The sequence below is a fragment of the Suillus fuscotomentosus genome (assembly GCF_016647785.1).
Source record: "Suillus fuscotomentosus strain FC203 chromosome Unknown F5891scaffold_18, whole genome shotgun sequence".
Classification (NCBI taxonomy): Eukaryota; Fungi; Basidiomycota; class Agaricomycetes; order Boletales; family Suillaceae; genus Suillus; species Suillus fuscotomentosus.
The window spans coordinates 73,245-95,726 of NW_024539530.1; the positions used below are offsets into that span (position 1 = coordinate 73,245).

At 49.1% G+C, this 22,482-nt stretch overlaps 9 protein-coding genes across 9 annotated transcripts; 4 read left to right on the forward strand and 5 right to left on the reverse strand.

Annotated features, from left to right (window-relative positions):
• Window positions 1-1,727: 1,727 nt before the first annotated feature.
• Window positions 1,728-2,414, forward strand: F5891DRAFT_949347 (uncharacterized protein; the record flags this gene model as incomplete). The annotated part of the gene is made up of 2 exons (XM_041374869.1): window positions 1,728-2,042; window positions 2,103-2,414. The coding sequence occupies 2 exons, from the start codon at window positions 1,728-1,730 to the stop codon at window positions 2,412-2,414; spliced, it is 627 nt and encodes a 208-aa protein (XP_041227662.1).
• Window positions 2,415-5,741: 3,327 nt separating this feature from the next.
• Window positions 5,742-6,773, reverse strand: F5891DRAFT_949352 (uncharacterized protein; the record flags this gene model as incomplete). Its single annotated transcript, XM_041374870.1, has 3 exons — window positions 5,742-6,102; window positions 6,257-6,633; window positions 6,690-6,773. 3 exons carry the CDS (start codon window positions 6,771-6,773, stop codon window positions 5,742-5,744), a joined length of 822 nt encoding a protein of 273 aa, XP_041227663.1.
• A 2,185-nt stretch (window positions 6,774-8,958) lies between these two features.
• Window positions 8,959-11,130, reverse strand: F5891DRAFT_1143585 (malate dehydrogenase; the record flags this gene model as incomplete). The annotated part of the gene is made up of 10 exons (XM_041364958.1): window positions 8,959-9,036; window positions 9,094-9,296; window positions 9,350-9,575; window positions 9,628-10,104; window positions 10,163-10,349; window positions 10,400-10,487; window positions 10,540-10,630; window positions 10,682-10,765; window positions 10,823-10,995; window positions 11,061-11,130. 10 exons carry the CDS (start codon window positions 11,128-11,130, stop codon window positions 8,959-8,961), a joined length of 1,677 nt encoding a protein of 558 aa, XP_041227664.1.
• Window positions 11,131-11,621: 491 nt separating this feature from the next.
• F5891DRAFT_1127743 (uncharacterized protein) lies at window positions 11,622-12,476 on the reverse strand (the record flags this gene model as incomplete). The annotated part of the gene is made up of 5 exons (XM_041364211.1): window positions 11,622-11,674; window positions 11,914-12,033; window positions 12,086-12,127; window positions 12,184-12,319; window positions 12,375-12,476. 5 exons carry the CDS (start codon window positions 12,474-12,476, stop codon window positions 11,622-11,624), a joined length of 453 nt encoding a protein of 150 aa, XP_041227665.1.
• Window positions 12,477-13,644: 1,168 nt separating this feature from the next.
• On the forward strand, window positions 13,645-15,503 carry F5891DRAFT_172813 (prim-pol domain-containing protein). Its single transcript, XM_041370777.1, has 5 exons — window positions 13,645-14,177; window positions 14,226-14,846; window positions 14,894-15,128; window positions 15,180-15,290; window positions 15,349-15,503. Exons 1-5 carry the CDS (start codon window positions 13,920-13,922, stop codon window positions 15,360-15,362), a joined length of 1,239 nt encoding a protein of 412 aa, XP_041227666.1. The 5' UTR covers window positions 13,645-13,919; the 3' UTR covers window positions 15,363-15,503.
• Window positions 15,504-16,720, forward strand: F5891DRAFT_172928 (uncharacterized protein). The gene is made up of 2 exons (XM_041370778.1): window positions 15,504-15,974; window positions 16,032-16,720. The coding sequence occupies exons 1-2, from the start codon at window positions 15,645-15,647 to the stop codon at window positions 16,383-16,385; spliced, it is 684 nt and encodes a 227-aa protein (XP_041227667.1). The 5' UTR covers window positions 15,504-15,644; the 3' UTR covers window positions 16,386-16,720.
• A 569-nt stretch (window positions 16,721-17,289) lies between these two features.
• F5891DRAFT_172719 (uncharacterized protein) lies at window positions 17,290-18,253 on the forward strand. The gene has a single exon (XM_041370776.1). It carries the CDS (start codon window positions 17,581-17,583, stop codon window positions 18,136-18,138), a length of 558 nt encoding a protein of 185 aa, XP_041227668.1. The 5' UTR covers window positions 17,290-17,580; the 3' UTR covers window positions 18,139-18,253.
• A 594-nt stretch (window positions 18,254-18,847) lies between these two features.
• On the reverse strand, window positions 18,848-19,684 carry F5891DRAFT_1186666 (uncharacterized protein; the record flags this gene model as incomplete). The annotated part of the gene is made up of 2 exons (XM_041366728.1): window positions 18,848-19,267; window positions 19,337-19,684. 2 exons carry the CDS (start codon window positions 19,682-19,684, stop codon window positions 18,848-18,850), a joined length of 768 nt encoding a protein of 255 aa, XP_041227669.1.
• A 425-nt stretch (window positions 19,685-20,109) lies between these two features.
• Window positions 20,110-22,016, reverse strand: F5891DRAFT_949553 (cytochrome P450; the record flags this gene model as incomplete). Its single annotated transcript, XM_041374883.1, has 6 exons — window positions 20,110-20,181; window positions 20,234-20,333; window positions 20,390-20,785; window positions 20,835-21,294; window positions 21,345-21,707; window positions 21,764-22,016. The coding sequence occupies 6 exons, from the start codon at window positions 22,014-22,016 to the stop codon at window positions 20,110-20,112; spliced, it is 1,644 nt and encodes a 547-aa protein (XP_041227670.1).
• Window positions 22,017-22,482: the final 466 nt, after the last annotated feature.

Genomic DNA, 22,482 nt, shown 5'->3' on the forward strand with positions numbered 1-22,482 from the left:
TTCAAGGACGCTATTGGGGCGATCGACGGCAGTCACATCCACGTCACGCCTAAGGCCATCGAACGTCCGGTGTATCGTAATCGCAAGGGCTTCGTGTCGCAGAACTGCCTTTTCGCATGCGATTTCGAGCTCAACTTCACATACGCACTTACAGGCTGGGAAGGGTCGGCCACTGATGCTCGCGTCTACGAGGACGCCTGCTCTTACGACTTTCGCACTCCCGCTGGCAAATATTTTCTTGCCGACGCAGGATATCCTCTACGTCCTGGGTTGCTGGTACCCTACCGAAGCGTGCGTTATCATCTTGCCGAATGGGGTCGCGCCAATATACGGTAAGTTCATTCTCGATTGATTTTCAATGTGCTAAGTACTAAGTTTACAGGCCTTCTAACAAGGAGGAATTATTTAATCTACGTCACGCGTCAGCACGAAACGTCATTGAGCGCATCTTTGGCGTTCTCAAGCAACGTTTTCGCATACTGCTCTTACCACCGGCCTACGCTATGGAGATTCAAGCGCAGATTCCAGCCGCGCTTTGCGGATGGACGTAGAGGTGGCGGCAGTGCTTAATGGGCCTGCAGAAGCGGGAACAGCAGCAGCGCTTGGAGCAGCAGGAACAGCAGCAGCGCTTGGAGCAGCAGGAACAGCAGCAGTGCTTGATGGGCCAGCAGCATCCGCAAGATCGTTATCAGCATTGGTGGTGGAGGGAGCAGCGCCACCTGGACGGAAGACGTGCCGCCCTCTAGCGCCGCCCAATGGGATGATGGTCTGCATTTTTTCATAATGCTCCCATCCCCTGTTGCGGAAAGGACGCATGAGGTTATTTGCCTGACAAAAGTCAGCGCTCAAATCAATATGACGAAGAGGGGACATACCTTGACATACGATGTCCATACAGCCGCAGCCGCAGTTCCTTCAATCCCAGCTCCAGTCTCATTGTCCCAGTGGACCCCTGTCTGGTTGCGGTACTTCTCGATAGCATGAAATATGTTTTTAAGCTAGATGAGACTCGTCAGCTTAGATCAGATGAGATCAAATAGGGCTTACTGATGTCCACTTGTTTCGAGTTGATTTCGCTGTCTTCAGTGGACCTGCGCGAGTGGATTGAAGCGCCTCATGATTGTTGATGAACTCTGCAGCAGAGCCAAGAACCTGCTGCTTGAAGTTGCCTGCCCCTTCAGCCTCTGAGCGATGATCATAGAGATAGTCTACAAGGGTAACAGTCTCGACATCATTCCACTGCGCTGGTGGGGCCTTGGAGTGAGGGGGAGCATTGACTTCAGGTTGGGCCATGAGAAGAGTAGTGTACTGTGCACAGATTGCAGTGATCGCGACCGCACCAGCAAAAAGCCTCTTACGCCGCTCTAGGGTTAGATGAGGGTATACATCCATTGATAATATGTACAGTAGGAGAGAAGCAAGGTTCGAGCTCCGACATCTCGGAACGATGCCGGTGAACATTTTCGCAAACATGCCAAAGCAAATATTGAAAAATATCGAAAATATCGAGTTGCCGAACTAGCTCTTACAGATACCTCGTGCTAGTTTTCATCTCGGATTTCGCGACTTATCCGGTGGTTTTGAACTTCATATCTATCCAGATCATCTGATGGTCAGGTTCAAAGTAGCCTAACCTCTGATAGATAGTAGCGGATTATTCGCTTCATGCACGTATAAATGGCCTAGGATTTTTCGCTTTCAATCCATTCCCCAAGAACTGTAACACCATGGCAGAATACCCCACCCAAGCAAACCACCGTCTCAACGAGTCAGCGGCTAACCATGATGTTCCTGCGCAAGACCTTAGCCATGATGGCCCGCCTGATGCAGGTCTTAATAATGATATCCCCCAAGAGCATGTCTTCCCACTGTATATCGGCTCACCATACTCATTTCACATCTACAGGGACCTTGTCAATCGTCTCATTCGGGACAACCAAGACATTTGGAACCAGTTGCTTCACAACCAGTTTGTCGAGGACATGCGTGTTGCAGACGCAGACAACAAGCACGTTCTCCATGGTTTCAAATGGTACATGATCGTACGTTATTTAATACCTGTTGATGTTTCAAGCTGTGGCTCATCACTCTGCAACGCACAGCAAGATTTCTTCTACTGCGTGCAACTCATAGCATACAACGCTGATCGCGCTGCAAAAGCTCCCAACCCAACGATATACGGGAAATTGACCTCAACTCTCAACAACACGCTGACGCAGTGGGCTCCCAACGCCCTCAAAACTTGCACCGATCCCGATCAGCTGAACATCCCAGACACTGCGGTCTTCGCCGCCAACAGGGAAGAGGCAACTGAAAAATACTCAAAGTTCATCTCTGATACTGCGGAGGATCAGAACTGGGTAGTCTCTTTGCTCGCCCAAGTCCCCGGTATTCAGGTTCGTGAAGGGATATGAGGTCAATTTATAACAGTCAAGGCTGACTTGGACTTGATTGTTAGTCGTACTATGCGATCGCTAGTGACCTCCAAGCGAATGCTGTCCACAAAGGTCAGTATCTTCTTCCAGTAGTGCGCGAGCCTCCAAACTGATCTGATGATGCTTCCAGACACTGCATGGTACAACATCTGGGCTGTCGATAACGCCAAGCACCGCAAATCCACGATTGAACAAATCAGTAAGGGATCGATGCGCTGTGGGACTCTATCTAACCATTGACGCCGTCTCTACATAGATTTCTTCAAGGCTAACTATGAGAGCTGGAAGGACATTCCCTATGAGAAGTTGACTAGAATCTTCAGGGAGGGGTGTCAATGCGAGATCGATTTGTGGAACGTAACGCTGAACCCTGGACCCGTGGAATGATTGTGCGGACCAAGTATGTAATAGTATCGGATTGGAATACAACACATGTCAATGTCAACATATTAGTCTGCATCGACGCGGGATCAACGATAAACTAAGGCCATTATAATAACGGTTTTCGGTCGATGGCGGTAGGAGGCGGTAACACTTCCTGGCGATGGCCGTTATAGAAAGACAAACTTTATCTAATTACGAACTACTAGGAACATGAATTAGGAAACGTTATCAACAATCAAGAAAATATATAGGTATGCACAGATATTCCGGTAGGTATGATGCTAAAGATTGTACTACAATGCAAAAACAAATGAGACCCTGCCCCGACCTGCAACCTACAAATAAATGAGAAACCCGTATCAGCTCTGCCTCTTCCCGCTGGTTGGATCTGATTCCGGCCGATGAGTTAGGCCCGCCCTACGGGGTACATGGCCCCCTTCCGTTGTCGTAAACCGATTTGGCTGGGGTGACACTGTCCGTCGCGCTTCCCTGTGCCCGCGGTCGCTGTCAATATGCTTTCCCCCTTGCGGCGATCGAGGCGCAGGAGAAACCATCCCTGCGCAAGACGAGGAAGCCCTCGACTGGCTCTCTCCCTCTTGCTCACTCGAATGAAATTCACTTCCCTCCCTAAATATCTCTTTTGCAATGGCGCAGACGGGTGGGAAGTAACCTGTATCATCAGCCGGTCCACTCTGTGGAGGAAAATAATCGCCCCCAGAACTGGGGGGATGACCATGGTTGTGCCATTGCTCATCTGCATGCACGGGGGCTCCCGGAGCTGGGTTTATCCACGGTGCCTGCGGCCAAAACGCACCAGGTGTCATCGTCACGCCAGGCGTCATCGGCACCCCACCAGGCGTCAACGGCACCATCGTCACTGATGACGGGTATCCGGCGGATACGGGCACCATGATCCCAGGCGAAAGAGGAATTCCGGGGGAGAACATGTGTGAAGGCAGGTGTGACGAGTACGGAACTTGGGAGTGCGGCGGGAGGTGGTATGGAGATGATGGCGGGGGAGCCTCAGTTTGACCTTCCGCTGCCTGACCCCGATAACTCCCATTATTTGAACTCTGCTGCTCTGTGGTATTAGCGTGCCCGTTTGTTGGCTGCAAGAATGTAAATGGCGGCATGCTTGGAGTAATGGGCGGCAGGCCGTGTGGTGTTATGACACCATAGTGCATATGGTAAGGGGAATGGAGCGGGCTGATCGTGGGGTGATGTATAGGGCTGCGCACACCAGGATGATGCAACGGGCTCATGGGATGAGATGGTGCATAGCCAGCGTGATACATTGGACTATGTGGGTGGGGTGGAGGATATGGGGATAGCACCGGTGGATGTGGAAGTGTAAATGTACATGGAGGAGGCAGCGCAATAGGTCCAGGTTGTCTGCGGGAAGATGCCGGTTTCTGTGGCGATGTTTGCTTCTGCGGAGACGAAGATGTAGGCTTCGAATTTAGTGAAGATATTTTGTTTTTCTCAGCAGCCTTGGAAGCTAGCGCCTTGGACCTTCGCAAACCCAGAGATCCAAGTGCAGTCGTGGTGACGTTAGTGTTTCCTGGCCCCTCAAACTTGGCCGGTGTGGATCCCCGGCTTGGTTCGACCTCTGAAGCGCCCCACATGGATTGAGACTTATTCGGCAAGTCTGAATTGAGGATTGGATGTGCAAGTACGACAGATTTAGGCGAGGTCTGCCGGGGACTCGACATACTTGGCCATCCCCCGCTCGCCGGAGGGGACGTTGACGCGGTATCACTGCCTACGTCCGACTTAGGACGAGTCAGTTTATGCGGTAGGGAAAATGTTGAGCTCGAGCTCGAGCCCGAGTTCTCCCGCGACGTGCCCATACTAACAGGATGGCCCACAGACCCCTGCCCCTCTCGTTCGTCATCAAAGAACGGCTCGTTCAACAGCGAGCTCGCACTGAATGTAGGGCGCCGCGCAGAACCACTGCTAAAAGACGGGCGCTGAGATGTGGAGCTAAAGGTGGGCCGCTGGGATGTTGAAGAGCTGAAGGACGGTCGCTGGGATTGCGATGCGCCAAACGACAGCCGCTGTGAGAAGTTCGTGCCATCAGTCAATGATGACGTTGTACTAAAGCTTGGCCGTGATGAGCCTGATGAACTCGTTGTAGTATAGCTTTGCGTTTGCGAAGAGCCCGCAGAGACACTTGGACGCGGCGAGCTGGAGTTTGATGTCCGCGATTTATTGGATGATAGCGGATAATTGTCGCTCCCGAGTTTCATGTCCGTATTTAGCTTCAAGCTGAGGGAATCGGCAACACCCGAGTGTGGGGGCAACTTGATGGCAAGGGCGTCGTTACCCAGAGACAGACTAAGGGGAACGAAGGTTGTCGAACTATTATTTGAGAACCCTAGATGAGGTGAACTTGTCAATGAATGCGGATGGGTGGGCGTAGGTGCTAGTGAATGGGCTGCTGACGGTGCAAGGGACTGAGTATGCAGGAGTGCAGGTGAGGGTGACGTGAGGGGGGCGGAGGTAAGAGGACTTGAACCGAGAGAAAGGTCGGAGGATCGAGAACCTGATGGCGCAATAGAGCGAGCTAGGAGAACTTCCAGCTGAGATGATGTTATGGGATCTCGATCAGCACGTCGAAGTGGATCTAATGGGGGGTGCATCAGAGAATCCAGCTGCGAATGCAACAGCCCATCGAGTGTGAGCTGAGATAGATGTTCATTTTGTTGGCGTCCCAACTGATGGGATTCCAGTTGTAGGGATTGCAAGTGGGATCCAAGAGTATCATATTGTGATAGAGTAGATGGGACTGGTATTTGTACGCCAACATGAGGTATCGAGGCTGCGGACGGCGAGAATTTATCGTAGTGGACCTTCAATGGTCGTCCATTGAATTCATACCTGGAATGGATCAAGAATAGTCAGCACATGGGCCGAAATCGATTAACAGAACACGAAGACATCGAAGGGTTCCAATCGTGTGTAGTGCCGCGACACGCCACAGCGCTCACAGCAAAAATATTTCATGATCAACATGTGAACAAGATAGGGATGTATAAGAAACCAGGAAGGTGCATGGTACATCATGAAGAAGGCAGCCACGCACCCATCAAACATCCTACATGCTCGCTCAGCACCATCTTCTGTGACAAAGCTGACTGTTCCAAACCCGCGGGAGCGCCCATCGGGCCCAACGGTAACATCTGCTCGAGCAACAGCACCAGCTGCACGAAACAGGTCCTTCAAATCCTGCCATTGGATATGGAAGGGAAGCTGGAGTAGAAGAAATATGAGCAAATGAATACTTGCGACACCACATGTAAAATATAGGCCAAGAAAGAAATATACAGAGATGGTAATGGTAGAAGGTTACTTGCACAAACTCGAATCCCACATGATGATCCATGATGGGAGGAGTATCAATGAAAGAGGGGACAAAATCAGGCAAGAAGCTTGACAGACTCACATTACCCACAAATAGGGTTTTCATTCCAGCGCCACCCACCACATCCTGTCCAGATGTGATTTCATCATGTGGATTGCCTGAAGATGAGAACCCTGAGGGGTGCCCATTTGCACCTCGGATTGCAAGGTTGCTGCCCATTTCATCGACACTTGCGCCAAGCCTGTCGGGGCGCACCTCCAGGACCCTGGTTTGCCAGCAAAATCCATTCAACATGTCAATTGCCCTTCCCGCATCCTCTGCGGTGGCCAGAAGGACAGTGCCATAGCCTCGTGAGCGATTGTCAGGCCCTAGTGATACATCAGCACGCAAGACAGTGCCTGCGCGACGAAAAAGATCCTTGAGGTCTTGCCAACGGACACGATACGGGAGCTGCAATATCTGGTCAGGGCTGATCAGCACTCAGGAGGGTCTACAGACGCTCATACATTTCCAACGAACAACTGAGCGCGAGTATCTCGTAGGGGGGCTAGCTGACGGGAATCCTGAGATTGCCTAGATGATGTGGCCATTTGAATGACAGCCTCAATGTCATCATTTGTGGGACCCGAGAACTCGGAAGGATGTATCAGGCGAGGAGGAGAGAAATCCTGTTGCGATAAGTGAAGAGGAAAAAGAGATAAAAAAGGCATTAGCACCTGGACGATAGAGGAAGGGAAGAGTAAGTGGATCAACGCACAGAAAGAGGCGTCGCTGACCCCATCTGGAGCGGAAGGCGCTAGTACGGCTGCAAGGGTATCGTTGGCTTGGTTTTATTTATGTTGGGGTATGGGCTTCGCGATGCGTCGCGGCTTTATCGCCCGCGTAACGCGTCGGTTGCTACAAAATTGACGGTGCTGAAGTCACGGTGTTTTTCCAGTTTAGCAAGTATGCTGGAGGACGTAGTAAACAGCGAGCTCGACCTGCGACAAGATCTGAAAAGTAAAATTTAGGGTATTGTAAATAAGGAACAAGAAAAACCTGTTAAACGTTTCTGAGCTGCGCGCTTGGATCTGTTTCGCTCATTTTACACGGAATGCTCCACACGAACAAAAACAGGGTAGGGCCCCCAGCGCCACCAGCCCTACGTCATTCTCCTTTTCTGGAAATTAGATCCCTCCACTCTCAGGCTTGACCCGAATTTCTCATGGTTCCTCCTTGCTTCGTCCACTCCACAGTCCCTTGACTAAATCTTATTCCTGCTCGGCTAACCTCCCAGAGGTCATTAGTTTTTATACAACCGTCGCGATCATATCCAGCATTCTTCATGACTTACACTTACATCACACCGGACGCACACTCCGATTTCTCACGGGCGTCCTGTCCCTGCGAGGGGTGACATGGGCCCCTGGGTCTGCTGTTCAAGTAGCTGGTGATGTCATTATTCAATATAGAACATCCTCAAGGGAGCCTAGAAAAACACGCACTGGGCCAGCTGACTCAAGATCGGTTCGCCCTAATTCTTTTTTCCAAGGCAATTTGATTCGCAAGTGCCAACCTTCATACCTAGCTGAACATCACCACTATCCAAACAGCTACACTAGGTATATCTGTTATTTGCGAACATTCTGAAAGATTTATTATTGGCAGTGACAATTTATTATAGGCGCGAAAATTCCGAAATTGGAGCAGTGGTTCGGCTAATCTGTGCAATACGCAGACGTTTATGTTGCTAGGTTTACAGATATCCCAATAATAATCGTCATTAATCTGATTGGGCATCAAATCTCCATTTCCCCAGCCTGGTAATGGCATGATAATCTGAAGCTCCAGGGAAGACTGACGAACCTGAGAGTTTTGTATCACAGTAGTAAGTGATCGACTATGTACGAATTCCAATCGATGCACCAGACTCGGACGTCCTAGTTGCGTCTGGTGAATTTGGCCTACTACTGATGCTTATGACTAGTTGACAGGTTTGTAGTCTGGGTTGTTGGGCAGTCCCTACTCTGTGGCACGAATACTATGAAGTTCTTATGATCAAAAGCGGTGATTGTTGATACCCGAAATTTATGTATGTATTCCATCAACTCCCTAATAGCCCGGTCTCCCCGTAGTCTGATGTCTTCCAGACTCCTACAGAACGTTTTTTGAGATCCGCCCTGGAGTATGTTTCATTCAATTGTGTTATCTCACTTATCTCCGTCATAGATCTAAATCAGCATTCTGAGTCGGATTGGTTCTTGGAGAAGAGCAGTTTTTCATTGGATTCTTCGAGGCTATGGAAAACTGGTGAGATTTGTAACGGATCTTCTCAACAAGCCTGCTATCAGTTTCGTTTCGTTCATTGGTATTTGGACCTGATCAGTGAACGATAGCTTAATACAGAAATTAGTAATAAAATATACTTGCTGTGCATGACGCATGCTATACCAGAACACACTTGAAAATGTTTTGCATCGGACACAAACTGTCGCGGTACCACTTGTGAGGGCGAACTCAACATCCGTCACTATCTACAGTGATCACGTGAAACGTCTCGATCACCCGTACCGACTCCCGAGTACAGACCCGAGAAGAGCTTCTCTTAACTATGAGATGTGACTGCAGGGAATTCTTCGGGAGGATCGATCAGCTGAACTTGGGAGCGCGTCGAAATCGTGACCGCAACTACAATCAATGTGTTTCGTGTTGTTAAAATCGCAAGCTACTGACTAACCCGAAGACCGTCCTGACATTTTTTCACAGGACACTAAGCACTACAGTTTCTTTGAACATTTAAGGGTTCCACATCTTGCCCTTGACAAACTCTAATAAGATTGTATCATTCATTCTTTTCAGATCCGTCGAGTTGTCCTACGCCCTGAAAATGCGTTTTAAGCTTTTGACTACTTTCGAGGATCATAAGGTAACTATACATACCGCCTGCTGCGCTGCCCGTATCACCTTGACAGCAATATGTGCACTGATCTCCCTGATGCGCTCGATACGAGGGTACACGAGCTCTAGTGCCCGTTCATCCCACGAAAGAGAACCCGCTAATCTGAACGCAGCCGTTTGTACCATGCTATCTGTCACGCTCTTGGCGCGGCACAGTATCGCACCCAAACCAAGCCCTGGGATCCAGCAGTCCAGCTCAGATACAGGCATAGAACGAGAGAGAACTTACCAGGGAAGATGTACATATTATTACCCTGACCCGGTTCCCTCCTGACGCCACCGATGACCTCGCTTCCAAATGGCGAGCCACTTGCGAAGATTGCGGTGCCGTTGCTGTGTATGAGAGCCTCAGTGAACGTGCACTCTGAGAGTTGGACGGGGTTGGAGAGAGGGAAGATGATAGGGCGAGGCGTGTTCTGCGACATCTGACGGATGACTTCCGGGGTAAAGGCACCCTGAAAGAGAGTGAGCGTGACAATGAATACAGAATATATGTTTGAATCATACCGCGATTGTCGAGAGACCAAGGAGCACAGTTGGCTTCACATACTTGACAATTTCTGTAAGGTCTTTCATTGGAACACCTGTGTAATGCCTCCTTGCGAAATCTATGACATAGCCTGTTAGGTGTGAACCACCTCTCCAAAGAAAAGGGGGCATACACATTTTGTAGTCAGCAACCTCTTCCCTGCCGACGTAAACGAGTCCCTTCGAATCCACGAGCCAGATTTGACTCCTGGCTGCTTCCTCGCTCACCCCAGTAATTGTAAAAAAGCTCATAAGCTGCTTAGCAACTCCTACACTGGCGCTTCCGGCGCCAAATAGCAAGATTCTATGTTCGTTGCGCGGGATGGGAACCAGTCGTGCAGCGGAAAGCAGCCCTGCAAGGACAACAGCACCTGTACCTTGGATATCATCGTTGAACAGTGGGAGCCTATTACGAAAACGCTCAAGGTAGGAAAATGCATGGTCGGTGGAAAAATCCTATTGCCCAAAAGATTGTTTGTTTCTACAATGGAAAAGTTGAAGGATGTCAACGGACCTCGAATTGCACCAAAACTTTGGGGTGGACACGTCCCATCTCGGTGATGAACTCATCCATGAAGGCATCATATTCCGCATCAAGGGGCCGGCGTTGGCGCAGCCCAAGATACAAGGGGTCGGAAAGGTTAGAGGAGTTGTCAGTTCCAAGGTCAAGCGTGATGGGGAGAGTGGACGATGGGCGGATACTGGAATCAATGGTCAGGCGGTTACATGAATAAGACTGGGGTGGACCCACCCAGCACAGGCGACGTAAAGAGAGAGTTTGCCAACGGCAATGGGCATCCCATTTGCACCAAGGTCACCGAGCCCAAGTATTCGTGAACCTGGTGCATATCATTAAGCACTGATCATCCAATCAAATTGGATGACACGAACCATCCGTGACAACGCTGATCCGAGCCTCGTTCGCAAGGGGCCAGTTGCGCAGAATGTTCCCAATTCTGCCTTTGTCCTTGAGAGAGATGAACTGCAGCACCCATTAAGCCAAGGAGACCCATGAGGTATGTGTATTCATTACCAAACCCTCGGGGTTCCTGTAAATTTTTGAGTACTGTAGGCATGCATCACCGACAGTTGGTGTGTAGATTATAGGTATGATCTCCTGAGTATAAACAGTTAATTGAGGATTTCAAAGATTCTGACATCACTTGTCTCATACTGGCATGTACTCGAGGCATAGCTTGTAAAAGGCCTCGACATCTGCTTGCTTGGCTTGCGCAAGGAACGTATATTTCTCGATAGGGGATGTCCTGGAGCGTAATTGGAGAAGGGTACGATCCAACTGAGCTTTCGTACTGAAAACTGGTGGCGCGAGGCCTGGCGCAGCTGGAGCTTTAGCTAAAGGCAGTGAAAATTCGGTATGAGGTATGGATATCGATGGAGTAGACCAAACGCACCCCGAGCTTCTATCTTGAGCTTCTGGATGCCCTCATCCGGTGACCAGTAAGGGGTAAGTACGATAGACATTCTATATGGTTTACAGTAGGAAAGGTAGTTGTAATTTTGCGAAAGGGAGACAGAAAGGGAGAGAAGAATCAAAATGAGCAGAAATATGAGAAGGTCCTGAGAAGGAAAGGATCATCGTATGGTATATATAGATGTAAATCAGTGATGAGAACGGTAATCGCTGAGCGTGTCAATGGACAGTGCACGGTGTGAGTGCGAACTTGTTTGGTTGTGATCACGGAAGACACGCATAGCGTTTGAGTGATGCGGCGACGGAGATCACTCCGAAACACCCACGCGAGAGGCTACACGGCCCTGGTAGTCACCCATGCTTTTGAGAAACAGTAGTCAAGTACTGCATTAGCTATAAAGAATCACACTTACACAAACCTCCTCGGCCATGTGATGATCTGAAAAGTGAGGGAATGTACTTACCTTCGTCAGCCATTCCTGGGTAGTCATGTCTTCCAAAAGAATCGGGCCGAGTATTCTTATCCTCATAGATTACGCATTTATCCTGCATACATTGTCCCATCTTCGTCCATGACAACATCGGCGGGGGTGACTCGACAGGAGTCCAACGCGAACGAAAGTGACATAGACAATACTGAGAAATCTACCAGAATCATGACATCTCCTCATCGTCTGTGTCCGATAGAATTTCCTTGCTTTTACTGGCGAGAAGAATTAGCAAAAAGCTCAGAAAATCTAGATGTCTGACGTACTATTGCTTAAATTTGCGTGGTTCTCCAACAGCGTCCTGGTCTCCATTATCCAGAGGGGGTCTATTATCCAGTTCCTGACTCTCCTCTCCTCTAGTGACAAACTTATCGAGCATCGTTGGTTCACTCTGGCTCTCTGCATCCTGTAATGCTTTAGGTTTGCGTTTTTGTGGAGGTTCCGTGCGTTGAAAAGCGATGATCTCTGCATGCGACGCTGTGAAAAGAGGAGATGATTAAGCCCGAGAGGAACGTACCCTCGAGGAACATAAATTCATCTGCTCGCCGCACTACACTTGCTGCTAGAGAATGAAACTGAAAAATGAAGTACTGACACGGCAAGCTCCAGACGTACCGACGTCCTTCTGTTGCACGGTTGTTCGCTTTTCCCGCTCCGCGAGCTTCTGGCATGCCTCTGAAAGTCTTTTGATGAACTCCTCGGTGGCAAGTGAGATCAAGAAAGTCGCGTCGCGCGCGACTATTGGAAGTTCCTGAAATGCTGCATCACGCTATACGCCATCTGGGTAGGATCACATTGACAGCTACCTTGTCCGCTTTGATTATCTTTTGCACTCTTGAAAATGGTAAGATTGACTTTCCCGGCTCGCGCTCGTGCTGCGGTTCCTTCTCTTTCCGTTTCTTGGTCATCGCACCTGAGTTCGTATCGTCTCCGGGCTCTTCGTCAACAACCTCCACGCTCTGCATATCTTCTGTGGATCTCAAGTCATCCTGCCGTGTCTGCGTTTCAGAGACAGACATTATTGATCAGTGCAAGATTAGTGATGGCATTCAGCTGCAGTGGTCCAAACTGAAGGTCAAACTCAGCCACAGACACGCCCGGAAGTGCACGTGGAAGAGTTGTATCATACTAATATGGACGCACTTGCCACGCAACAAAAAATTCTCCGACCTCTGGTGGGGTCAGTTCTTCAAGGAGCTTCGAATGTAGGACTAAGTCACTAGATGGACAGACTCCATCTACCGCGACTTTAGACTGGTGCATAGGATGTTTTCTCGGCTAGCCTCTTCTCTCTGTCCTTGATGCTCAATGCTCGTCGTCCCTTTTATTGTGCTGAATCGTATTTATACCCTTCAGTCGACGGGGCTCTGATGTCTTTCTACGGACTCCCCTTCCTTATTGGAAAGAGGCGCAAATGAACCTAGGACTCACGCCGCCATCTTTAATTCGGCAAGTGATACCACCGTGCATGCCTCTATCTGTATTGCACACGACATTCAGTCGGTATTATCTTATATGCCCTCACAATATTCCAGTAGAAGCTCTAATCTGCTCGAATGGCAAATTTTGGGTACATGGGGGTAGTTGTTGTTTTGAAGGATTCATACAGGTCAGTACATTTCCCTGGCGGCCGCCACGACATTTTAAAATCATTCTTAGGACTACTGATAGTGTTCCAATGAATGTCGTTTGTGTTGTGATCCTAAGTTGTTGCAACTTGGAGATTCATAACACATACTACGCCGTCAAGGGCCGCAGACACTTGCCACTCAACACCTTCAGTTCGATTCAACGAGTCTAATCTCAATTCCTGTCAGTGACAAACTAGAAGATGGTAGAATGACAATGAGATCCAACCTGTTCTTGGACATTTGATCTTTAGCTTGTTATGTATGCACAAGTGACATGGAAGCCTGCACTGAACGCCGGACGATTATGAATGCACATTCCGATCGTAATGACGAATATTCACTTCTGCCTCTGTTACAAATTTAATATTGACTGGTCATCTTGCAGCTATGTTGATTGCTCGGTCTCTCGCACGTGTAGTGCACATAAGTTGTATTGACTTGATCCGTTCGTTTCGAGATTTGCAGCCAGTCCATATGACATGCAAGACGTTATGTTGCGTACTGAAAAACTTAGATGTGAAATACCCAAAATATATACCGGTTTCATGCCCATCTGGTGTTTTGTTTCCAAACTACTTGCAAGTTCGTACTGTGGCGGCGGCCGTTACGAAGCACAGTGTGACTTGCGCGCGTGACGTTTCCTCACGTGCTTTGTGTCACTCAAATTGCTCTGGAAGCACTCATCGAGTGTACACTTAGTTGCTATTCCTTCGTTCAACAATGGCCGACTCTGCAGAGACATCGCCGGAAGTGATGCTCCAGTTTTACCGCATGCTGTACCCTTTCAAATCCATCTTCACATGGCTCAATCAGGAACACGCACCAAAAGATTTGTTTACAAACCGCGAATTCGCATTTACTCTCCAGGGAGACGTGTATCTACGTTATAACTGCTTTTCGAATGCAGAGGAACTCAAAAAGCAGGTGTGCGCACTCAATCCGACGCGTTTCGAGATCGGGCCCATGTACTCATCTCGGGTGAGCTGTCTTTCAATCTGCCTGGCACTTATGCTGACAACGTCCCAGCCAAGCGAACGGAAATTGGCGCGGTCTGTGAAATCTGGGAAGCTCTTCACCCCGTTAAAGCGCGAGCTGGTGTTCGATATCGATATGACTGATTATGATGGCGTGCGCACATGCTGCACATCAGCGGGAATATGTAAACGCTGCTGGGCATTCATCGCCAACGCCGTGCGCGTCCTTGACTCAGCCTTGCGCATGCAATTTGGATATCATCATTTGTTATGGGTATACTCGGGCCGTCGCGGCATCCATTTGTGGGTCAGCGACGACGAGGCCATGGGGCTCACCGACGAACTACGTAGAGCTGTAGTCGGGGCGCTTACTGTGATAGAAGGAGGTAAGGAGATGGCGAAGAAGGTGAATGTAAGAGGCATAGGCACGAAGAGCCACCCAGGGGATTTGCCACCTTCTCTGTGGCATGCCCGCGATGAAGGGAGTAGGATGTGGTATCCATTGTTGGATAACCAAGAATGCTTCCTGTCCGAGGACGGTTGGCGGACGCTGCTTAAACTGGTTCCGGACAAGAAAATTGTCGAGACTCTCGAGGAGCGGTGGGAGAAACAGTCCGGTATAGAATCGTCGAAGAAATGGGACGAGCTGAAGGCTGAGGTGAAGGGTACAGGTGTATGTACCTCACTCCCACTATCCATGCCATTCCTGACGCTTTATAGGCCCGAAATCTAGCCGCTCTAGAGGACATCATCCTGCAATATACATATCCACGCCTGGATGCCGAAGTATCCAAGCACCGAAACCATCTTCTCAAAGCACCATTCTGTGTGCATCCTAAAACCGGCCGAGTCTGCGTCCCCGTTGACCCGAACCGTGTGGAAAATTTCGACCCCAATGCAGTTCCCACAGTCATGCAACTCCTTCAAGAGCTCGACAAGGCAGGCGAGGGTGCAAGTGAGTGCACTTGTCACTGTACCCGTTGTTTTCACTCATATTTTGATTTAGATTGGGAGCATACAAGTCTCAAGCCATACGTCGATATGCTAGACAGACACGTTATGGGAATTCTGGATGATGTTCGAAGGAGGGAACGGGCAAGAGCTATGCTTCAACACGGTGCGTGGGTTTTGGTGTATTTTAGGACCATTCAGGTTTACTGGCATTTTCGCTCCAGATCTCAACTGGTGATGGACGCTTGCAAGGTTCCATTTTTATCTTATTTTACAGCATTGTAAGTTGCAAACAATATCATTTACCCTGTTGTATTCTATTATGCTGCCCCGTTCTTTTTGTCCTTCCAGTCAGTTACGACATGTCACGTGAGTCGATTAGTGAGACAAAAAAAGGTTGCTTTCTGGAACTAGGAGGCACTGTTGTGCTCACGCTCGACACCGTAATGTGTTACATACTTATGCATCCGTTTGCCTTGGGAATGCCCCCCACGCTTAGGTGTCGTCGTTGAAGGAAACCATGACTGCGTCATCAACGAGCCAATATTCCTCGTTGCTTTCATCGACGTTATCATACGCTCCCAGCTCGACGTCGACAAGCAGTGGAAACACGTCGGGTAGCGGTTCATCTCTACTCTTTGGTTTTCTTGTCAGTGTATTGTCACTCTTCGGCTTATTCATGATCAGTGGACTCGTATGGCATCGTCTGGTCATACGGCGTCAGATGATCGATGAGATGTTGCGGGTTGATATCGATATCCCCTTGCAGAGGAGGCGTATGCAGAAGCCTCTACTGTGGGATGCACAGGTTTTACTAGGTCAGGACTGTTCGCAATGGAGGGACACACAGGTAGCGCCCATTTCTCGTTAGTGCCTAGGTCCTTCTGATCTTGTGTCACCTTCATAGCCGTTAGCAACGGAAAAGTACGACATTCCGTTGCCACCGCCACTGGACCGCCAAACGCCGAGACCTTCTTTCTGGAAACGTCAGGTTATCAACCGCATACCACCTGAGATAACCTATCTCTTTTCTCCTCCCACCCTAGTTAAAGTGACTGATTCCCCACATCTGAATCATTCGAAGATGGAGCTCCCGCTGGATCGATCTCTTCTCCAAGTTTCTGTCTTGATAGCCATGCCGCGACCGCCAGATTTGTTATCACCTTTGTCGAAAGGTGTGGGATCGAAGAAGCACCAACCATTGTATGAGATCGTTATTGGGACATCGAACGTGTACTATCATGACTTGGACTCGCAGTAGCTGTGACGCTTGTTCTGATTTTTACGACTGCTACGTGTTTCGTGCTATCTTTCTTTGACGTGCCTTACCAGGGTATATTAATTATTGCACTATTATAGTCTTGGACTCTTTGTTATTCTGGACTGCGCTTCGTCTACTTTGCAATACTTGAAACATGAGACGAGCCACTGGTCCGTTACTCGCACAAATACATGGGTTGAGCCACCACCAAATCACATCTTTTTTTTTTTTGATCTGACAGTCTTGATTCTGATACTTACGTCCTCGTTGGTTAGAATATACAGCAAGTCGGTATCATCCGATAGGTCCTGCCAACAAGTATTGTCTATCCAGGGTTGCGTGTCCTCTTGAACTGGGCCTCGGAAGGCAACTCTGTCCCAAATTCACTTGATATGTTGGCATTCCGTCCAGTCCGTGATCGCGCCTCCCCCTGTTTGGAAACGACGCCTCCCTGCATTCCATTCATAGTACGACTTAATACAACTTATCTCGCCACAAAAGCCTCGTGTTTTTTGGAGCCACAACTCATCGGACCTGCGCCCCAGTGACTCACTCCTCTGTCCTACTGTCCTTGTGTGTTTCGCCCGACATAAGCCGATGTACCCGTGATACATACGTGCATCTTCCTCTACCGTATCTGGATTTGGTTTATCTTCCTCCACATCTCAAATGGCTACGCCCCAGGCATTTACGAAGTCTTACATTCAAAGGAGAATACGTGTCTCCGCTCGGCTCGGCTTATGCCCGACATCGCTTTCTAGAAGACTATCTTTTCACCGCCTTAGCCCCATAGCAATACAGCATGCTCTTCCCCCTCTTCCCCGCAACCTGTCGTCACTATTTCACACAATCAACATCACAACGTGTTGAGGCTGATGTGATTATAGGAAGAACGCCGTGTTAACATTTATAACCATTTCTCTTTCTGGTATGTATGCGGAGACATCAAACCTAACAAGGTGCATACGCGTCGCTTCTTTTTGGCCAAATATGCGGCGCGTTCTTCGATGAGGCAAGTCAGTTTTCTTTTGTTGGTATCGACTGCGGGGTCCGAACTTATTCTGCGGTGGAGCCCTAAACATCACTGCCGCAAGGCATCAGTGACAGTTATTGGATATTTCATCAGGTATAAAACTTGTATTCTTACTTATGTCCTCCCGCAACCTTTCAAACCTCCTTTCACATTTCACCTACCATGGCTAGATCCATAACTCGCACGCACGGTGTCAAGCTCAACCCCCTCTTTATTGGTTCTCCCAGTGGGGAGCGCTATCACGTACAAGTCCCCATAGAATGGGATGTGCGCTACAATCCAATGCATTATGCAGATGTAGCAAACATACCTCTATTGTCATCCCACCTGTCACAGTTTGCAACTAATCCTCCTATCCCAAAGTTGCAACTCGTCTGTGACCTACTGTCCCCTGGATGGGAGATAATAGTCCGTAATCCAACCGGGGTGACAGTGCAAGATGTGTTAGAAGCGATTTATGAGACACTCCGCGGGCTTCTGCGGACGTATGAGTGGGAGGGCATGTCGCTCAAGCAGCGCAGCCGTATTGAAGATGTACACCGCGCGCGCTGCACGGCGTCTTCAGACCCTGAGTACACACGCTTGGCGGGTGTGCGCAGAGTGGATTGTCTGCTCTCAACGACCATGTTTGCCGGACTTACCTCGTTGGTCAGGAGGAGAGAGCAGTGGCAGGTGGTCCTCACGCTGTCACGCGATTTTAGACCCCGTCCCTACTACTAGCTGGTAGTATGTTCTCTCAGCAGTGCTGATGAGAATGTGGCGCATTGAAAAAAGGAGAATCACTTATGAACTAATTTGCTGACCTACAGTTTTATTTTACTATATCAGACCCCTCCTCGACTCGTCAGGTGTGTGTTGTTAGTGTCCCAGCATCGTGTATCTGTTCTACTTATGCGTTATCGTGCGCGTGTATCACTTTCGAGCTCTACATATGTTTATATCCTTTGTACTTATAGCCCTGTATCGTTACCCGAGTCAACGTTGAACGTTGAACGTTGAAGTAGTACTGTTACTGTAGTTTGTCGACGCACTGGTATGGTTGACGATACTAGGAAATCAAATGTATTCGTTTCTCGGCTGCACTCCGGCTCTCTCTGACTGGGCTATGCTATTCGGCCCGTCAGCGCTTCAGCGCTTGCCAGTGAGCCTTCACAGCTTCACCAGCACCTTCAAGACACGAAGACAACTCATGTGATATATGCAACCGTTCAACGTTCAACGGCCGCCATTTCCACGGGGCAAGTTCTACTAAATCCCTCTTAATGTCCGTACTAACCAGTATTATAGAAACAATAAGCCCTACAGCTATGACAGGTATAGGTAAGTGTCGTACATCATGTACATAAATTATACATGTGATCAGGCATCCAAAGATAAGACCAAACAGCCCTGTCGAATAAGTACTCTGCACTCTGCTTGCCACTCCCTGTCACCTATCTTCACTACACGACACCTCCACCGACCCGATGCAATACTCTCCCAACTCTGTATCATGAAGCAGCTCTGGCGTAGACACCCGGTCTGATACTTCAGAGTTCGTGGCGTTATCGCGCTTCTTAGTACTAGTACCAGGCGACGGCATGGAAATCGTGAAGGCCATCACGACGAACGAGCCCTCCGGCCGTTCAGACATATCATCAAGTTCATGCGCTTGTGGCTCTGGCGGGGGCGGGGGCGGAGGTGGAGGTGGAGGACTCCGAATCAGTCGGAAGTGCTCTCTAAAAGCCGAGATCCGAGTCATCACAAACGATGAACGGGGCACATTTCGAGGCTCGACAGCGGTGGCTTTCATCAAGACCGGCCGACGAGGCTTTTCTTTCCGACAGAACACGCGCGTGGCGCAAAAGGGCTAGCCATCCACGAGCCAATAGCATATCTGAGCGCTATGTTTCGACGCCGACTGCGGAGCCTGACGCACCGTTATATTTTCCCATTTTAAATCGATCGTGACCTCCGAGTCTCTTCTTCTCGTCCACATATCCCAAAGTGTGGGTTTCTCTCCTATCGCGATCGGTTTCTTCCTTGGGCGACCGCGAACGCGAACTGGCCTGGCAGGTTGGACCACGAGCCTCCCTCTACGCATCCTTCTCCATCCAAACAAAGCTGCCATGACCACCATAAACAGCCCGATCGCCAGAAACGCAACCACCAGCGATGGCGATTCATTTGCGCCGAAAATATTACTCATCATTTGATTATTGTTGTTAGAATTGTTGGTGCTAGAATGTTGTGCGGACGTGCTTGTTTGACTACGCGTTGAGGACATGGTGCTGCCTTCGCATGGCGCGAGGCTGTCAGTCAGATAAAGTGGGGCACTGCACGCAGCCTTGAGGCGGGCTTAGATATGATGTGCTCAAGATATACTATAGGCTCAGTTATATAAGGATCTGCACGAATGCAGGTCCTGAGACCGTTGCTGAACAGGGAACGAGTGTGATAGTAGAAGGGAGTCCGTGATATATCTATATTCCATTCCAATGTCGTTATCAAGGTAATGGTGGACCGACGAAACAAGAATAGAACCAGCAAATCAGATCTCAGAGTCCGTGAAAAACCACTGAAACTTTGGTTCGGTCACAGTGTACCGTGGAAGAAGCCCAATTTCAGTCGCAATTGTACAAGAAAACAACAGAACAACAGCAAATAAAGAGTCGCGGATAAACTTAAAACAGAGCGGGATTACTCTGCCTTTCATCCCTGCCGACGCTTAATTCCCACCCAGCACTCCACCGGTTTTCGCAGGAAGCCCTCCCGTGTGTCAAACTAGTTCATTACAGTTAGTTCGTGTGAGATGACCGGCATGGAAGGAACATACCGCTTTATCCGGATCTGCCAGGACGAATTGGTAGCGGCGGAGAATGGAAGATATGATAATTAATAGCTCCATGGACGCAAGGTTGCGTCCCACACATGCTCTGAGGGTTAGGGTCATCAGCAGGTCAGCGATCGCGTGGCATTAAACGTCATGTACCTGGGCCCATAGGAAAACGGATTGAAGGCTTTTTGCAAAGTGGCACTATCATGCTCAAACCACCTCTCTGGACGGAATATATCCGCATCTTCTCCCCACACTTTGGTGTCCCTATGGATCGTGTAACTTGGAACGCTCAAAACGGCACCCTGCGGGAAATGAATGCCTTGGATAGTCAAACCGCCTTCAGGAACTACACGAGGAAGACCCATAGAAGATGTCGAATGAATACGCAAGGCTTCATTGATAACAGCTTCCAGATAAGGTAGACGTTTGACCTGTTCGTATGTCGAAACGTATTCATCTTCACTACCGAGGGCGTCGTCAAGCTCTTTCTGGAGCTTGAGCTGTACAGGAGGATTGGCGGCAAGGTAATATGTGATGGCACATGACGAGCTGAGCTGAATGGGGAAGATGATTGACCATGATTGGCTAGAAGACTTACTTGGAAGTAGTATCGGAACCGGCGATGAGCTGAGTGAGGGCCTCTGCGGTGAGCTCTTCTCTCCCCATGAGATTTCCCTCATCATCACGTCCCTCTTGCAGCTTACTCAAGAGGTCGACACGGTCGGTCGGAGTTGTAAAACGTTTGGCGACAGCGGCGACTGCAAGACCAGCCAAATTCTTGACAGCTATTCCACCTTTGCGGTACCAGGGAAGCAGACGAACCCAGGGTCGCCACGTGGGAGGTAGAACGCCCATAGAAGCCGAGAACTCTCCACGATCGTTAAGAATCTGGACGGCAGGAATATCGACGTATGCACACTCATTCTCCGACCCGTAGGATTTCATGACATCTTTCTGTGAAACAGCAACAGGCGCGGAGTCTTTGGCGTTCAGGATCATTCCAAACGGTGATCCGAACGCCAAGTCGCCGATGATATCAAACGCCAGATAGTTGTACCCTGACATGACACAAATCAGTGCTATTGGAAATTGAGACATGGGTACATACATGGAAGGCAATCGAGCCACAAACGACCTCCCTTACCAAACCAACCACCTTCTCCCTCGGTGCCAGATTTGTTTTTGAGGGCTTCGTCGAATAAACGGTCCCACTGGTTCATGAGCTGGCTGACATAGAGACGGACAGAAGGTTCGAACTCCAAGACATTCTTTTGCGAAAAGACGTGAGAGACAATCTTACGCTTACGACCATGGTCAGCGCGGTCCCTAGTATTGAACAAACCACGGTGAATGGAGACGAAGGCGTCATAGAAGTTGGATTTCAGGCTGCCGTTGCCATGGGCATATACAATTTGCAGTGCGTCCGGGTCGGAAATGGAGACGTGATTTGGTGCAAGACGCACAAAGGTTCCTATGGGCAGGAACATGAGGTAAAGTTCATGTGGGGTCAAGTGGGTCAGATGCTACCGTATTTGTTGTGCAACTGATGTACAACGTCTGAGCGATGACCTTGGCTCGCTACCCAACCTAGCCAAGAATCCGAAAAGCGGGCAAGGAATGGACCCTGTATGCTCCGCTGGTTGTAAGGATCCCTGAGATAAGGAATTACATGAACCAATAAGATTGGTACTGGGATTAGCAGGAGAGCCGAAAGATAGTTGAGGTCTTCAAAATGAATGGGGACGAGGTATTTAATGGCGTTGAGCAGATTGGACGACATGTTTCTGAAGTCTGTACTAAGGAGAGAAATAAGAGACCCTATTTACACGTAACACGAGAATGTCTTTTATAATTCGTTTCAGGGAACATCAATATGATATTATCATTATATAATAGTACCGACGGATCTTACAAGTCACGGTAGCGAATATGACGAGGTCTCTGCATAGGCTCGTGACCCCCTGCAGTTATATACGGACTCGACGTACGTTCTCGTCGTCACGAGCTCCCCCCAGCCGCTCTAAACTCTCTCAAAGGCTCTCTCTTGAAGCAAGTACCTCAAGTTCATTCAAAACCAACGATCAATCAATCATGATGACCCTCCACATGGAATAATTAAATGGAACAACCGGCAATCATATATTGCCTAACCAGTTCGTACTATCTCCTCTACTCGGACTCCGGAGCAACCAGGGTGCAGCGGACTGCGAAATCGGCCAATGCTGACTTATGCAGTGGTAACCAAT

What these genes read in the sequence shown, in the direction of transcription:
- F5891DRAFT_172813 (XM_041370777.1), top strand. Translation starts at nt 13,920, where the DNA reads ATGGCCGACTCTGCAGAGACATCGCCGGAAGTGATGCTCCAGTTTTAC. An exon ending in CTGAGGTGAAGGGTACAGGT is followed by an intron (nt 14,847 to 14,893) that starts GTATGTACCTCA and finishes GACGCTTTATAG; the next exon opens with GCCCGAAATCTAGCCGCTCT. An exon ending in CAAGGCAGGCGAGGGTGCAA is followed by an intron (nt 15,129 to 15,179) that starts GTGAGTGCACTT and finishes ATTTTGATTTAG; the next exon opens with ATTGGGAGCATACAAGTCTC.
- F5891DRAFT_172719 (XM_041370776.1), top strand. Translation starts at nt 17,581, where the DNA reads ATGGCTAGATCCATAACTCGCACGCACGGTGTCAAGCTCAACCCCCTC.
- F5891DRAFT_172928 (XM_041370778.1), top strand. Translation starts at nt 15,645, where the DNA reads ATGACTGCGTCATCAACGAGCCAATATTCCTCGTTGCTTTCATCGACG. An exon ending in CGCAATGGAGGGACACACAG is followed by an intron (nt 15,975 to 16,031) that starts GTAGCGCCCATT and finishes TCACCTTCATAG; the next exon opens with CCGTTAGCAACGGAAAAGTA.